We start from the raw sequence: 15865 nt of genomic DNA, 5'->3' as shown, positions 1-15865 counted from the left end.
TTTGAAATCTGATGTAAGACACTAATATTTCTGCTTGAACTTCTTCCTTCTTTTTGAGATTAAATTAAATAAACAGCACTGGTTAAACAATATTCAAACAATTGACTTTCACTTTCACTTAACTTTCACTTTCACTTAAAGTGCCACCACTTCTTTTGTTTTATCAAACGTAAATCTCAGTATCATTTGCGTATATTAGTTAATATCTAAAAGACAAACATCTGGAAATTAATGTAGAAATTAAAAAGTAAGGGGCCTAGGGTTGACCCCTGTTGCACAATACAGTAGATAAATGGGGTTGAATCAGCTACTTTTGTTTTATAAAGTGCATTTATTTTATTTTATTTGATCATTTAAAAATCAGATATATAAAACTAATATTTCTGCTTGAGTTTCTTACTCCTTTAAAATGTGAAAATGATTACAGCCACTCCTTTGAACCTTTTGTGTTAAACCTTTTCTTATATTTTTCTCATTTATAGTACAAATATCAAAAACGTCTTAAATCAAGGATTTTCTAGAAAAGCCAAAAATATTTTCAAAATTAAATATAAACAATGAATAACCTCCAAATAATCTTGTTCCTAAGATTATTTAGCTTCTTTTAAGGAAAGACTCGCTTAATTTTTACATGTTGTTTTTGAAAGCAAGATGTTTTGTCTCGAATGCTGCAGGATTTAAGAATTTATAGATGGAAACAAGACAAAAACTCTTAGAAAAGCATTAAACAAAGTAAGAAAAGCATGTTTTGCAGTTATATTTGCAGATTTCTCAGAATCACAGTATCCTCTGTGCACATTTGAAAACGTTTGATTGACAAACATCTGGAAATTTATGTACAAACTAAAAAGTAAGGGTCCTAGTATCGACCCCTGCAGAGCAGAGAAGATAAATGTGTTTTAATCTGAATAAACCGTTTCCTTGATGTAAGATAAAACTTCATTTGTTTTAAAAAATCTTTCGAAAAATGAAAATATGATAATTAAGTTAACTCTTAAGTGCTGTCATGGGTGTTTTCATCCACTCTGGGGTGATTTTGTGTCTAAATTTGGCTACAACTTTCTCTGTATTTCAGCATATGGAATGATTATTGGTGACAAACCTCATTTTGATGCACATTTTGGGAAAAAGCTTTGAAAATGTAAAAGAATCCATTAATACTCTTGGCAAATTGACTCCCCTTTCATTATGTTGGGGGTTGATTTTGCCCCATTGACCATTATAAACACATTTTTGTTTGCAAATCCAGGACACCATATAATCATGCATTCTTGATTGTTGCTGGTTAATTGAGGTAAATTTGCAAATTTTTACTGATGAGCATCAGTTTAAGTACAAAACCCCCCCCCCCAAAAGCGTAGTTTCTGGATAAAAAAACTATATGGTTAAATGGAGTATAGTGTGACTCTCAGAACACAGTAAACATGGTAAGTGTATTTTTACACACACACACACACACACACACACACACACACACACACACACACACACACACACACACACACACACACTATAATCTGCTCTTTTACTACTCAGAACTCCATATAAAAGCCAGAAACATTTTTGCACAGGCCTATCTAAAGGGTTAATGCTGTCAACTGATGATCAACAGTAAAAATGACAAATTGTAGCTCTTCCCAATAGAGGAAACCACCAACAATCACAAATGCATGAGTATGTGCTGTCTGTCAAAAAATGTCAATGGGGCAAAAACAGCCCCTAACACAATGAAAGAGTAGTATATTTGAACAATACACAAGGGTTAATAAGATGTTATGATTTAATGTATCAAATTGCTTTTGTAAATTGAAGAACAACACTAATTTGAACAGATTTTGTCTAATAAAACAACATACAGGCTTTTCTGTTAAATGCTGTGTGCAAAATCCAAATAACATGGGGGGATAATAAATTATTTTGTGCGAATAAAAAAAAAATCTGCAATTTACTCCCTAGTTTTGTATTGTCTAATTAATTAATTAATTGAGTATATCAAAATCCACATTTAAAACCCCCAATAAACTCTCTTTCATGCTTTATTTTACACTACTAATCTGTTTTTAAGCATTTCTGTGGGCTTAGTATGACTGAAACCAAATGTAATCCCACTTTTGTCCACACGGGGGAGCTGTTGTCATTCCCATCAGCTGTTCAGAATGATGTCATCGAGAAAGATGAATCATGTATGCTTTGTCTCACTGTATCTTACAGCATTCACGCTCACGACGGGCTCTTTATAACGGAGCAAATCATTCCAGACGCACCGAATCCTCTGGAGTGCACGTAAATGAGATAACCGTGTATCGTGCGCTTAAACATGCATCATACGTTGAAGTGTTTGCCATGTTGTTCATAGTATAAATGTGTAGTAAAGGGAGCATTTTGAGCCCACTTAAAGACATGTGAATGAAGCACAACAACCCTGAACTGAAAGCTAAATCACGTTTGTTTGTTTCCCTCGAGTTTGCTCTGTGTACTTGAGGGGAGACTGTTTCCATACTGTATTTGGAGGTTGAGGATACACCGTTTTCTAGCTGGGTGTGTTTCCAGTGCTGGAAGAGTTCAAATAAACCTGCTTCTAGTTTTCTTTTTCCACGTGTGAGCTTGCCGATAGACATTTTTTTTCCCTCTGCTCTGTCTCCACTTTCTAGTTTATTGTGTTTTATCTTTTCCCTCTTGCGTACGTCACTTTTTTTCTTCCTTTTCGTGAAGGATGCAAGTGTGTTTTGCATACTTGCGCACTACTCCCCGATGCCCTTGGCTTGTGTCGTCTTGAAGAAGCTCCTGTTGTTCTCAAACCGAGCGTTCATTACGTGCAGCTGTTTTTTTCTCGTGTCTCGGGTTGTTGCACAAAGCGAGTCTGTGTGTGTGTCTCGTGTCTTTTAATCAGTCTGGAAAGCAGTAGCCAATCAAGGATTTCGAGAAAGAAAGGGTCCGCTCGTTGAATGAAGATGTGATCATTTTTAAATAAAAACAGCCACTTTTCTGATTATTTTATGTTAAACGGAACTAATTAAACTAAGATTTTCATCATTGTGGGGATACATTTGTGGCACCAGTTCTTTTGTTTTATCGTGTGCATAAATCACAGTATGTGATTATCAGTATCATCTGTGTACTTATGAAACTGCTTAAAGGACAAACATCTGGTAATTGATGGAGAAATATCAGTAAATTGATGAAGAAATATTTGGAAATTCATGGAGAAATATTTGGAAATTCATTGAAAAATATATGGAAAATGACGGATAAATATCTGGAAATTGATAGAGAAATGTCTGTAAATTGATGGAGAAATATTTGTAAATTGATGGAGAAATATTTGGAAATTGATTAGGAAATATCTGTAAATTGATGGAGAAATATTTGGAAATTAATGGAGAAATATTTGGAAATTGATGGAGAAATATTTGGAAATTGATTAGGAAATATCTGTAAATTGATGGAGAAATATTTGGAAATTGATAAAGAAATATCTTTAAATTGATAAAGAAATATTTGGAAATTAATGGATAAATATCTGGAAATTGATGAAGAAATATTTGGAAATTGTTGAAGAAATATTTGGAAATTGATGGAGAAATATCTGGAAATTGATAAAGAATTATCTGGAAATTAATGGAGAAATATCTGTAAATTGATAAAAAAAATATCTGGAAATTGATAAAGAAATATTTGGAAATTAATGGATAAATATCTGGAAATTGATGAAGAAATATTTGGAAATTGATGAAGAAATATTTGGAAATTTATGGAGAAATGAAATATTTGGAAATTGATAAAGAAATATCTCTAAATTGATAAAGAAATATTTGGAAATTAATGGATAAATATCTGGAAATTGATGGAGAAATATTTGGAAATTGATGGAGAAATATTTGGAAATTGATGGAGAAATATTTGGAAATTGATGGAGAAATATTTGGAAATTGATGGATAAATATCTGGAAATTGATAAAAAATTATCTGGAAATTAATGGAGAAATATCTGGAAATTGATAAAAAAATATCTGGAAATTCATGGAGAAATATTTGGAAATTCGTTGAGAAATGTCTGGAAAATGATGGAGAAATATCTGTAAATTGATGGAGAAATATTTGGAAATTGATTAAGAAATATCTGGAAATTGATAAAGAAATATTTGGAAATTAATGGATAAATATCTGGAAATTGATGGAGAAATATCTGGAAATTAATGGAGAAATATTTGGAAATTCGTTGAGAAATATCTGGAAAATGATGGATAAATATCTGGAAATTGATGGAGAAATATCTGGAAATTAATGGAGAAATATCTGTAAATTGATAAAAAAAATATCTGGAAATTCATGGAGAAATATTTGGAAATTAATGGATAAATATCTGGAAATTGATGGAGAAATATCTGGAAATTAATGGAGAAATATCTGTAAATTGATAAAAAAAATATCTGGAAATTCATGGAGAAATATTTGGAAATTCGTTGAGAAATATCTGGAAAATGATGGATAAATATCTGGAAATTGATGGAGAAATATCTGGAAATTGATGGAGAAATATCTGGAAATTGATGGAGAAATATCTGGAAATTGATGGAGAAATATCTGGAAATTGATGGAGAAATATCTGGAAATTGATGGAGAAATATCTGGAAATTGATGGAGAAATATCTGGAAATTGATGGAGAATTTTCTATATATTTTTAGCAAAGTAATGTTTTACAATTCTGGGTATCCTTGTCGCAAATAAATAAATATTCATTGCTCAGGAATATCTATCAATATCCATCACCAGATATGGAAGATTTTAGGCCTTTAAATAATATATGAGTTGTTATGATTGCTTTATGTTTGTGGTTTAAATATGCAACCGCAAATATTCCCACAGTTTGTAGCGTGACAGTAAATAGGTTTTAATCTATTACTCTTCCAAAAGTGTAAAATATGCATTCAGAAGTCTTGTCCGATGATTAATATATGGTTTGTCAAGATTAAGATTTAATGGCAGTGTAGTGATGTAAACTTAAGCAGGACTGTGACAGTTAAGGGGTTAAAGATGTTATTGTCGCATCTTTGTGGGAACTTTAAAGTGCCAGGTGAGGGAGCTTCAACAAATGCGTCACTCGTGGCTTGAGAAGCATAATCGATTGCATCATGAAAGGGAAGGTTTTATTATTTTAGAAAGTAGGAAGCATACGCGGTAAACAGCAGGGGTCCCACCATCACAGGAACATCAGAGAACTTTAGAGCAAATGTTTTCTAGGATAGAAAAAGGTCCTGGAACTGCGAAATGGGGAGAATCTTAATGTGCAAGTGCTTGAATGAGAGTCTTAATCCCTAATCAAAAGACGTGGGAACCCTCAACAGTGAATGCAAATGGACGCGGTACCATCAAGGACTCCTGTTTTAAAAGTTGCATTAGTCCCAGATTTAACGCAATTGCCTGACGCTCGTCCCCTCTTGGATTGCGTTGACGTGAATCATGTAAAAGGGTCGTAGCATGTTCGGGGGCGCACAGGTGTCCAAATGGATACGACTGCAAAACCGTGATTCTCTGAGAGGTCTTGCGTAAGCCTTGCTTGCTCTCTTGAGTATCTTTCCGTCTCCATTTCTTCTGTGTCCTCGTATCTCTCCCTCTGAAGTGTTAGCTCTTGATGTCTCTAGCTAAGCATTCTCTCTTTCCCTCGCTCTCTGGAGGCCTTATCTCAAGTTAACTTTCCGCCGCTTCTCCCGCATAAACGGCAAGACTCTTGCTTGGAGAATGAGAGAGAGAGAAAAAAAAGGAAAGAGGAGAAAATTTACTCACCCATCAACTCGGCTTAATGCAACTATGCGTGCGCTCGTCCTCCCCACCAAAAACACCCCCTTCCGCTTTTTGAAATTGAATCCGTTTTACTTTTCTGGTAATTACAGTATGTTAAAGTGTGTGTGGTAGCTGTTTGCCTAACCCTCTGCTCAGCCACTGTGAAATTAACTTCATTCGCCTCCAACTCTCCTCCCATCAAAGTCATAATTCTCGCCGCCTCCTGAGATCTAGTGTCAGATTCTTAAAGATTGCGGAGTGGCCCAAAGTGGTGCGCACGCTGCCGGAAATAATCGCTGTGAAAGGGAGCGCCACAGCTGAGGGGATAGCTCGAGTCTTATTGCTTGTTTTCTTGTTCCTGTCCTCTTCAAGACGATGACAAATAAAATCTCAACGCTGGCGGTGGCGTCGATGCCGTTTGGCAGGTAGGGGTTTCGTGTCGGTGTCATGGATCTGGAGAGAGAGACTGCATTTGGGAAGTAGGATAGAAATATTTAAGGATACTTCATGACGGAATTCCCGATTCTGGGGGTCATGATTCAATTCCAAAAGCGATCCTTGAACTACATTGCTTTCTATTGCTTTGGCTACTTTTTTTGTTGTGTTATTATTTTTTTCGGGGTTTTCACCTTTATTTTTGACAGGACAGTAGAGAGAATTGACAGGAAAGCATGGGGAGCAGAGAGAGGGGAAGGATCGGCATAGGACCGCGAGGCGGAATCGAACCCGGGTCGCCGCGAGCACCGGAGTGCATGTGTCGACGCACTAACCACTACACCACTGGCGCCGACATTTCTTTGACTACTTAAATGCTTCCAACTTCACATTTTAACCAGAATTGGCATTTTTATGATTTCTTTAAAGTCCCCTTGAAGTCTCAGTGTCTCATTGTCAATATGTTAGTCTTAAGGATATCTGTAACCTAGTGTGCCCCAAAACAACAACATAATTTGCATTAGGGAGATATATCCAAAGCTTGTCACAGGTTGCCACTTCTGTAATGTAATATAAATGTAATGTGTATTTATATCGCGCATTTAGCGTGTATGGTTATACACCCAAAGCGCTTCAGAGTCATGAGGGGGGTCTCTCCACACCACCACCAGTGTGCAGCATCCACTTAGATGATGCGACGGCAGCCGAAAGACAACGGCACCAGTCGGCTCACCACACACCAGCTATAGGTGGAGTGGAGAGACCGTGATACAGCCAATTTGGTGGAGGCCATGATGGGTAAAGGCTGATGGAGAGAATTTGGCCAGGACACCGGGGTTACACCCCTACTCTTTTCAAGAAGTGCCATGGAATTTTTAAGGACCATAGAGAGTCAGGACCTCGGTTTAACGTGTTAACCGAAAGACGGCACTCACTGACAGAATTGTGTCCCCTTCACTATACTGGGCATTAGGATCCACACAGACTGCAGGTCGAGAGCCCTTTGCCTGGCCTCACTAACACCAATTTCAACAGCAACCGAGTTTTCCCATGTGAATTCCCATCCAGGTACTGACCAGGCTCAGCCCTGCTTAGCTTCAGTCTTGAGCCGCAGGGTGGTATGGCTCTGGCACTTCTGCCTAAATGGATCAATGTTTTTTTTTTGTTAAGTCACTCTCATTAAAGTCATTAATTCTGACCTATCAAATGCTCTCTAGTGTCTGACATGTCCTGCCCCCTTCAAGACACTATTGTTTTATGCACTTGAGCTCAACCACTCTCTCTGGCAGAGCTGTGATAAAAGTGAAGCACTATTGGCTGTTTTTTTTTTTTTGTAAGAGGGGAGGAGCTACTCTGTTCTGCCCTGCTTTATGTTTCAGTTCAAATTAGGTCTTGCGCCAAACAAAAATGCACATTTCGAAGCACTACACAGGACATGTAAAAGTTTAGAGTGCACTCACACTAGGCTATCCGTACCATGCCTGGATGCATTTCCCAGTTTGTTTGACAAGTGTGTGTGCTCTGAATTGTGCCCAGCCGCGATTCAGCTGGCTGGCCCTAGCTCGGTTGGAAGACGTGTGCCAAAACATGGTTTGGTTGGTGTTGCGAATCCTTTTTTCAAACACAAAAGAGTTAATCCATCAAGGGAACGCAACATAAACCGTACACATGAATTAGGTTGTCTAAACTAGTACATTTATTACAACCAAAACAATCAGACAAATCATGTGTCACAGCTAAGCAAGAATGAATAAAGAATCAAAACTCACGTTCTCCAAAAAATATACAGCACTAACCTAGGACTAAACAATCCAACAATTACAAAGCATAATAAAGTAAGACTTAAGGAAATTAAAGAAAATAAAAGAAGCTTGATGGCTGGCTGTGAAGTCTCCCTTGTCTCCGCTTGTTGGTCCATATTTAAAGCCAATTTGCAAATAGCGCAACTTGCCATATGTGCGCAAAGGTGGGCCAGACTCTAGGAAACAAACAGTGAGTGACGACATAACATACACGCACAGGCACAGATAGGCAACAGCCATAACAGTTGGGCTTTGGCGTGGTTCGCTTCTAGTGTGAGTGCATGCACCTGACCCTCGATACAACGTCACTTCCAACTGTCATAGTGTCTTAAAGACGCAAACCCTTCACTGCACGTCAGCTGAACCTTCAGCAAACCTCTTATTACGTATAACATGAGGACTTTCATGAAAACTTATAAGTGTCGAAGGTGGTGGATCTGTTCGGCAAAATATTTCACTGCATGTCACCACAGCCCAAACGTCCAAAAATAATGCAAAACAATAGCAATTTCCACTGTGCTGAGCGAGAGCGCTTCTCTTCTGTCAAACTGAACAGTTGCATCATCGATGACGTAAGCGTGCTCCGGCTCGGAAGGCAAAATGCAGTGTCTCGTCGCACGAGAGTGGGGGAGGGACAATTTCACTTCGACATGGTTTTAAGGGAACGGTACCTAATGTAAGTACACCCTTAAAACTGGTGTATACTTCTGCGTCAAGTGACCGGTGTAACCCACGGCGCATGCAACGCGCGTAGCTGTGCATTTATACTTCTGCACGCTGTCTCTGTTGGTCTGCATTAACACTTCTGAAATGCTAGTTGGCAGTGAGGTGTTAATGCGTCTCTGTGTCGAGTTTTTTCGCCTGTGTTTTGTTCTTTCTGAACACTTCCTGAATGTACAAGTGGCTCAAACTCGCTCATTTTGAGGCAGGAACCGGCAGACGTGCAACAACTTTAACTATGAGGTAAACACAAAACAAAACTTTTCATCTGGAGCTCCTTCATGAGACTCCACACCTGTAAACAAACGCTCCATTAGGCTCGCGCCGCTAGTGCGGCTCTCAGTCCCGCTCAGATTTGTTAGAGCTACCAAGCCGACCAATCACAGAGCTTGCACTACGCGTCACAACTACGTTGTGTAGTTACATTTTTTTGAGAGGTGCCACGTTGTAGGGCTATGCGTCAACGTGTTGGCTGTGCCGTAGCCTACGCGTGCGCTTGACGCAGAAGTATAAATCATGTCATGGCTTTAGTCATGGCTGTTGGCGCAGATAGCCTAGTGGTTAAGTGAACTGACTATATTACCAAACTGCACACGGCGACACAAGTTTGAGGTCTTTGCTGAAACTTCTCCTCTCTTTCTGCTCCCAGAACACTCCTGTCTTCCTCTCTACTGGTGTAAAACCGTCATTTGGTCAACGCTGTCCAAGTGAAACTAGTCCGATGATTATTGACCTGTTTCTAGCTGTGGCTGTTTCTGTATCTAAATTAATTACAGAATCGATTCTGAAACTTTGGGAATGCATTCAGGATCTTTAGAGAGAGAATCATGGTTCATGAATAAATGTTTGTTTTTCTTCTCACAGCTCTATCGGGAAGTGAAGTACAGAATTGTTTCATGGGTCGTAAACCAGGTAAATGGGTTGCATCCCTTACATACACTCGGGAACCAAAGTATCCATGTCTCAGACCATGTTTGTTGGATTTTTTTTTGTTAATTTCTTAATACCGGTGGTGCTTGAGGAATCTCAAAGGACTAGAGGCTTTCCCCTCAACTCACACCAGGTCGAACCCCCACAGATTTGGCTTGACTTCTGCTGCCCCGGTGTGATTTTCGTCAATACTTGCCGTCTTCCCCCAGAGAGTTCCAGATCGAATCCAGCTTCTGCAACTTTTGGTTGCCAGATAGAGTTACTGTCAGCTTGATCAGGCAGGGTTACTGGGGTGTAAAGATACTCCTGCTGGCAGGAAGCGTTTGTACCCTAATTACCGCTACTCATCAGATCCGGCTTTTATCTGTAAGAAATAGGCACCTAATTATTATTGATCGGTGGTGGCATCTCAAACACCATATTGAATTTACTACTACCAGTGTCCTTAGAGTTCACGCTCAAGAGACGCTTGCGGGAAGATTTTCGATTACTCGATGGCTCTGTCTTTGGTGTTTTGGGGCAGTTCCCAATGCGGTCAATAAATGCAAGACATGGGAAGTGTCTTGCTTCCATGTTTATTAGGGGTGTATATCGAAACACAGACACCCATATCATTATATATCAGCAATGTTTTATGCTATTCAGTTGACAATTACAATACATTTTTGAAGTTCACTAGTGGTTTTGAGAGTTTTTTTATTTTGGAGTATGCAGTAAGTTTCTAAAATAGACATGGTGGTATTGTGGAAAGCTCCATACAACATTCTTGACGATGAAACCCTTCGCTCTGCAGTAATAAACTTTTAGTGAGATAGATGAACTTTGCATAACATATTATTTATTGGGTAACACTTTGTTTGATGGTCCATTTGTGTATTAGTAGACTGTCTGCTTAATATCTGTTGATACTGCTCCTTCAACAGACATTCAACTGACGGAACTGACTTTGCAAGTCCACTTACACTATTCCCAACCCTAACCTAACAGTCTACCTATAGACTAATCAGAATTAGCAAAGTAACTTCAATTCAACAAATAGACCATCAAAATAAAGTGACCCTTTATCGACAGAGTTGTTTTTGGGGACTTAATTTAAAGTTGGGTAAAGGTAATACATCCAAAAAAGGCAATGATTCGCACTCAATTGCTTCGTACTGTTTTTATTTGTTATTTTTCTTACATTTTACGGGTGAAAAAAGGTAAAACATTGCAATTTATTTAAGTTTACAATAATATTGTATCACAAACTGGTATTTTGATAACATCGTGCCACTGTAGGGGATTCTCACCTCTAATATTTAGTGCTGGTTTCAAGACAACTTTTGAAGACCTGTCCTGAGACCAATTCCTAATTTCACTCCGTGACCACATTTGGGCCAGTTTTGGATGTGAGGTGTGTGGCCCAGATCAGTGTAGCGCTTGTTTACAGTGTTTAGGTAACATTAGGCTGGGTTATGGCTCAGTTTTTGGGGTTTCTGGGTAAAGTATGAACTTGTAGCTGAGAATCTCTACCAATAACAAACCTGTTTGGCCCAGTTCAGGGCCAGTTAAGGGTGATAAGTTGCCTAAGATTCAGGTCGGTTATGGCCCATGTGTGGCCCCTGTCTTTAACCCAGTTATGGGCCACTTCAGGACTGTTATTCTTTGCGATACTTTGGCTGAGGGAAAACTTTTTAGCTGCGTCCCAAATGGCACACTATACACTATGCACTCATGCACTATGTACTTATGCACTTACACACTCAACAGGATAGTATGTGTATGTAGTGGCGTCCCAAATGGCACACTAATGTTTTTTTACTAAGCGGAAATTCAAACCGTTTCCCTGATGACGTTTGACGGTTGCCAAATCAGTGAAATAAACGACCGAATGATCAAATAATACCTGCCGTGAGTATTGCATTCACCATCGGGAGGCGCTATAATCACTCTCGTAGGAGAATTTTGCTTTCACCATCCAAAATAAATAAAGTTATTCAACATGTGCGTCCGATAGCTCCGCCCCTTCCGCTACGTAAGCAAACCTGCGGTCGTTGAGTGCGTGAAGTGTCCATCATTACACGCTTCATTTTACCGGCTGTATGAGTGCATCATACGGGTAATTAAAGTGCACTTATTATTTTTGCACTTATAGTTTTCAGTGTGAACGCACTACTTACACTATTTATACTACAAAATGGCGTAGAATAGTGCATAAGTATGCAATTTAGGACGCAGCTATTGTGTGGCCTAGAGCAGGGCCAGAAAACATTTGCTATGGGGGGTAGACCGGCCTTCCAGGCTTGCCCTTTCTTGCCCTTTCTTCTCACACCAAGTCGAACCCCCAAACTAAGCACTTTTCAGACCCATATTTTCACTTCTTCATTTCATTCATTCATTAGTTTTCTCTCCGGCTTAGTCCCTTTATTAATCTGGGGTCGCCACAGCACAATGAACCGCCAACTTATCCAACATATGTTTCACACAGCGCACAGTTGCAGTCCTATGGCCAATTTAGCTTACCAAATTCACCTGTACTAGAGGTCTGCATTTCCGAATAAATTGCGGGAGCGGTCAGTAACGGGTTTAATTTGGGACGGGAGCGGGCCGTCTAGCAATCTCGCTCCCGACTCCCGAGCGTGCACAGGTATGTATGTGTGTCAATGAAATAGCGCAATGCTGTGTTTAGCTGGTTTGTTGCTATGTGTGTGTGTGTGCACATGTGCGAATGAGAGGTGTGTGTGTGTGCGCGTGCGCGAATGAGAGAGAGAGAGAGAGAGAGAGAGAGAGAGCTTTGCCTTTGTGTGTGTGCTTGATGCTTATATGTGTGTGTGTGTTTATACAGACAGCTTGTTATAGGGTGTCTGGACTCTATAGCTGGGTGGTTTTGGGTTTTGTTCTCCCCACCCGCTCTTTAGCGGGATCGGGCGCGGCGGGTCGGGCAGCGGGACAACAAATGCTGAATGTAAGCGGGAGCGGTCGAGTTTTGGGCTAAAACCTGGTGGGTGCGGGCGGGAGCGGGATTCAAAGTTTAGTTCCGCACAGATCTCTAACCTGTACCACATGTCTTTAGACTGTGGGGTAAACCGGAGCATCCGGAGAAAACCCATATGAACACAGGGAGACTCTACACAGAAATGTCAACTGATCCAGCCAGGGCTCGAACCAGCGACTTTCTTGCAGTGTGGCGATTGTGCTACACACTACGCCACCGAGTCGCCCCATATTTCCACATATATACATGTTATTCAGTCTCTTTTGGTCCTGTGCTTGTCTCCCATTCAGTCCCAGTGTACACACATTAAATCATGGTGCTCTTTCAGTTTCCATCCCCAATCATTTGCTCTCTTTTCCAACTTTTTTTCATCAAGAAGCCTCAACACATTAAAATGAAGCACAGTCCTCTTCTTGCACGTCCCGTCAGCTGCATACAAACACAACCTTTTAATCTGTCCACTTGGTATTCAGTTGACTTTCAGATGATCCTGCGTCCGTGTAGAGAAAACCACTGCTGTGAAATTGGCCTGTGTTTAACTCCAAAAAAAAAAAAAGTGCCGTTCGCCCATAAAATCCTTACAGTTTTTTTTTCCTCCACCTGCCGCCAGTAGAGGGCAGTGTGGCGCTGTCCTAAACGCACGCGTTCCTCCTGGTTGTGTGATTTTTGGAGGTGGTACCCAGGGAAGGGTGATGCACCGGATTCACGTTTGCGTTCGGGAGCCTCAGGAGGGTTTCGGCTCTCTGGAAACTTGAGGAAATAATTAGACTAATACTGACAATGTCAATAACAACGTCAAGCGAATTGAACCCTTCAGTAAAGCGCACCCCACACCAAAATCATTGCAAATTTAAAGCAGCACCGTCTGCAATTTGGGCTGGAAAATTATTAGCGCGCATGTTTGAGCCGATTAGGCAAAATGAATTGGCTGGCGCGCTGTAATTTTCCAGGCTTTGTCTTAGTGACATTTGAGCACTTTTGTCTTTAAAGCAGCGTGTGACTGCTGAATGTGAAATAGGGGTGAAATTTGTGCTTTTGTGTGTTTCCCGGAGCAAAGAAACGGCTGTGTTTTATGTTTTCGGAGGGCTGCAGAAGAAGCCTGTGATGATCAGAGGCTGCTTCTCTCAGAGGCGTCTCGCTGCGCGTCCCTCCAGTGTCTTTCTCTCTCCTCTTTTCTATTGATCCCATTAATTGATCTAGTTTTTTTTTTCCTCCTCTTCACCGCAGGTATGCCATTCCTCCCGAGCACGGCAAGAGGCTGGAGAGGCTGGCGCAAGGTAAGACCTCACATCCGTTTGTTATCGTGTCTTCAAGCTGAAACGAAACCTCGTGCCTCAGCCGATTTAAAAACTGAGCTCATTTACATACACGAGTCTTGAAGCTGTGCCTGAAGAAGTGAGAATAAATCTTGTACCAATTAACTTGCTTGCAAGAACTTGAGATATTTCACTAAATGTTCAAGCTGCTCCCTTGGCATTGGCTAAAATGGGAAAAAATGCAGTTTAAATGCAGCACACTGACCGGCCACTTTATTAGGTACATCTGACTACTACCGCGTTGGTCCCCCTTTTGCCTTCAGAACTGCCTCAATCCTTGGTGGCATAGATTTAACAAGGTACTGAATATATTCCTCAGAGATTTTGCTCCATATTGACATGATAGCATCAAGCAGTTGCTGCAGATTTGTCGGCTGCACATTCATGATGTGAATCTCCCGTTCCACCAGAACCCAAATGTGCTCTATTGGATTGAGATCTGGTGACTGCGGAGGTCGTTTGAGTTCAGTGAACTCTTACTGTTGCCTTTTTATCAGCTGGAACCAGTCTGGCCATTCTCCTCTGAGCTCTGGCATCAACAAGGCATTTGCGCCCACAGAACTGGCGCTCACTGGATATTTTCTCTTTGTCGGATCATTCTCTGTAAACCCTAGAGATGTTTGTGCTTGAAAGTCCTAGTAGATCAACAGTTTCTGAAATACTCATACCAGCCCGTCTGGCACCAGCAACCATGCCACATTCAAAGTCACTTAAATCCTCTTTCTTCTCCATTCTGATGCTCGCTTTGAACTGCAGCAGTTCGTCTTGACCATGTCTACATGTCTAAATGCATTGAGCTGCTGCCATGTGATTGGCTGATCAGAAATTTTCGCTAACAAGCAGTTGGACAGGTGTACCTAATAAAGTGGCCAGTATCTGTGTGTGTGTGTGTGTGTGTGTGTGTGTGTGTGTGTGTGTGTGTGTATGTGTGGTGTGTGTGTGTGTGTGTATATATATATATATATATATATATATATATATATATATATATATATATATATATATATATATATATATATATATATATATATATGTTTATATAGTTTATATGTATATATAAATATATAAACACATTCATTCATTCATTCATTCATTTATTAAATTATTTATTTAGATAAAGGTATAGTGTCAGAATTAAATGGGAACTAATTAAATTAAGTAGGAACCTCATTGGTTCATCAGGATCTGGAGATGTTTAATGGAATGTTCAAGCTGCATTTAAACTCATTTACATATACAAGTTTAAAGGTATCCCTAAAGAAGGGAATAAATCGTTTGCTTCTTAACTTACTTTCAAGAACTTGAGATATTTCACTAAATGTTCAAGCTGCTCTTTTGCCATTGGCTAAATAGGAAAGAACCTGTTTGAACACAATAATATATATATATATATATATATATATATATATATATATATATATATATATATATATATATATATATATATATATATATATATATACTTACACACAAATATAAAACACTATGGTCCATTAGGGAATCTTAGTAAATACATTTTTCCTAAAATCTTTCCTTTTTTCTGCAAAAAATGAATGAGACTTGATATATGTCACAAAAATGTACAAGCTGCTCACGTGCCATTGGCTGAAATGGGAAAGAGGCTGTTTAAATGCATCGTATAGATTTATACAGTATACTTTTTTCCTACAAACTTTCCTCCTTTTGTGCAAAAGGAAAAAGTGAGATATTTCACAAAATGTACAAGCTGCTTTTTTTGCTGGTAAGTGTCAAAATATGTGAAAAAAAATTTAATAGAAATTGTTTTTTATTGCTCCAATTTCATCGATTCATAAGGAATTGGAGATATTTCAAGAAATGTTCAAGCTGCGTTTAAACTCATTTACATATGCGAGTCTTAAAGGTGTGCTTGACGAATTCTCTCAAC

The 15865-nt window shown here is 39.4% G+C and overlaps 1 protein-coding gene across 3 annotated transcripts in view; it reads left to right on the top strand.

Moving 5' to 3' along the window:
* The window catches only part of kdm4b (lysine (K)-specific demethylase 4B), an 89896-nt gene that overhangs the window by 16357 nt on the left and 57674 nt on the right, over nucleotides 1–15865 (top strand). For all 3 annotated transcript variants that reach the window (XR_012397392.1, XR_012397393.1, NM_001082805.1), the window contains 1 exon segment: nucleotides 13871–13920. Coding sequence is in view for 1 of the 3 variants with exons in the window: in NM_001082805.1 (NP_001076274.1) it covers nucleotides 13871–13920 (50 nt within the window). In the remaining 2 variants the exon portion in view is untranslated.

The sequence above is a fragment of the Danio rerio genome, chromosome 22 (assembly GCF_049306965.1).
Source record: "Danio rerio strain Tuebingen ecotype United States chromosome 22, GRCz12tu, whole genome shotgun sequence".
NCBI classification, from domain to species: domain Eukaryota; kingdom Metazoa; phylum Chordata; class Actinopteri; order Cypriniformes; family Danionidae; genus Danio; species Danio rerio.
The sequence above is the reverse complement of the archived record's forward strand: the minus strand, read 5'-3'. Positions and strand labels throughout refer to the sequence as shown.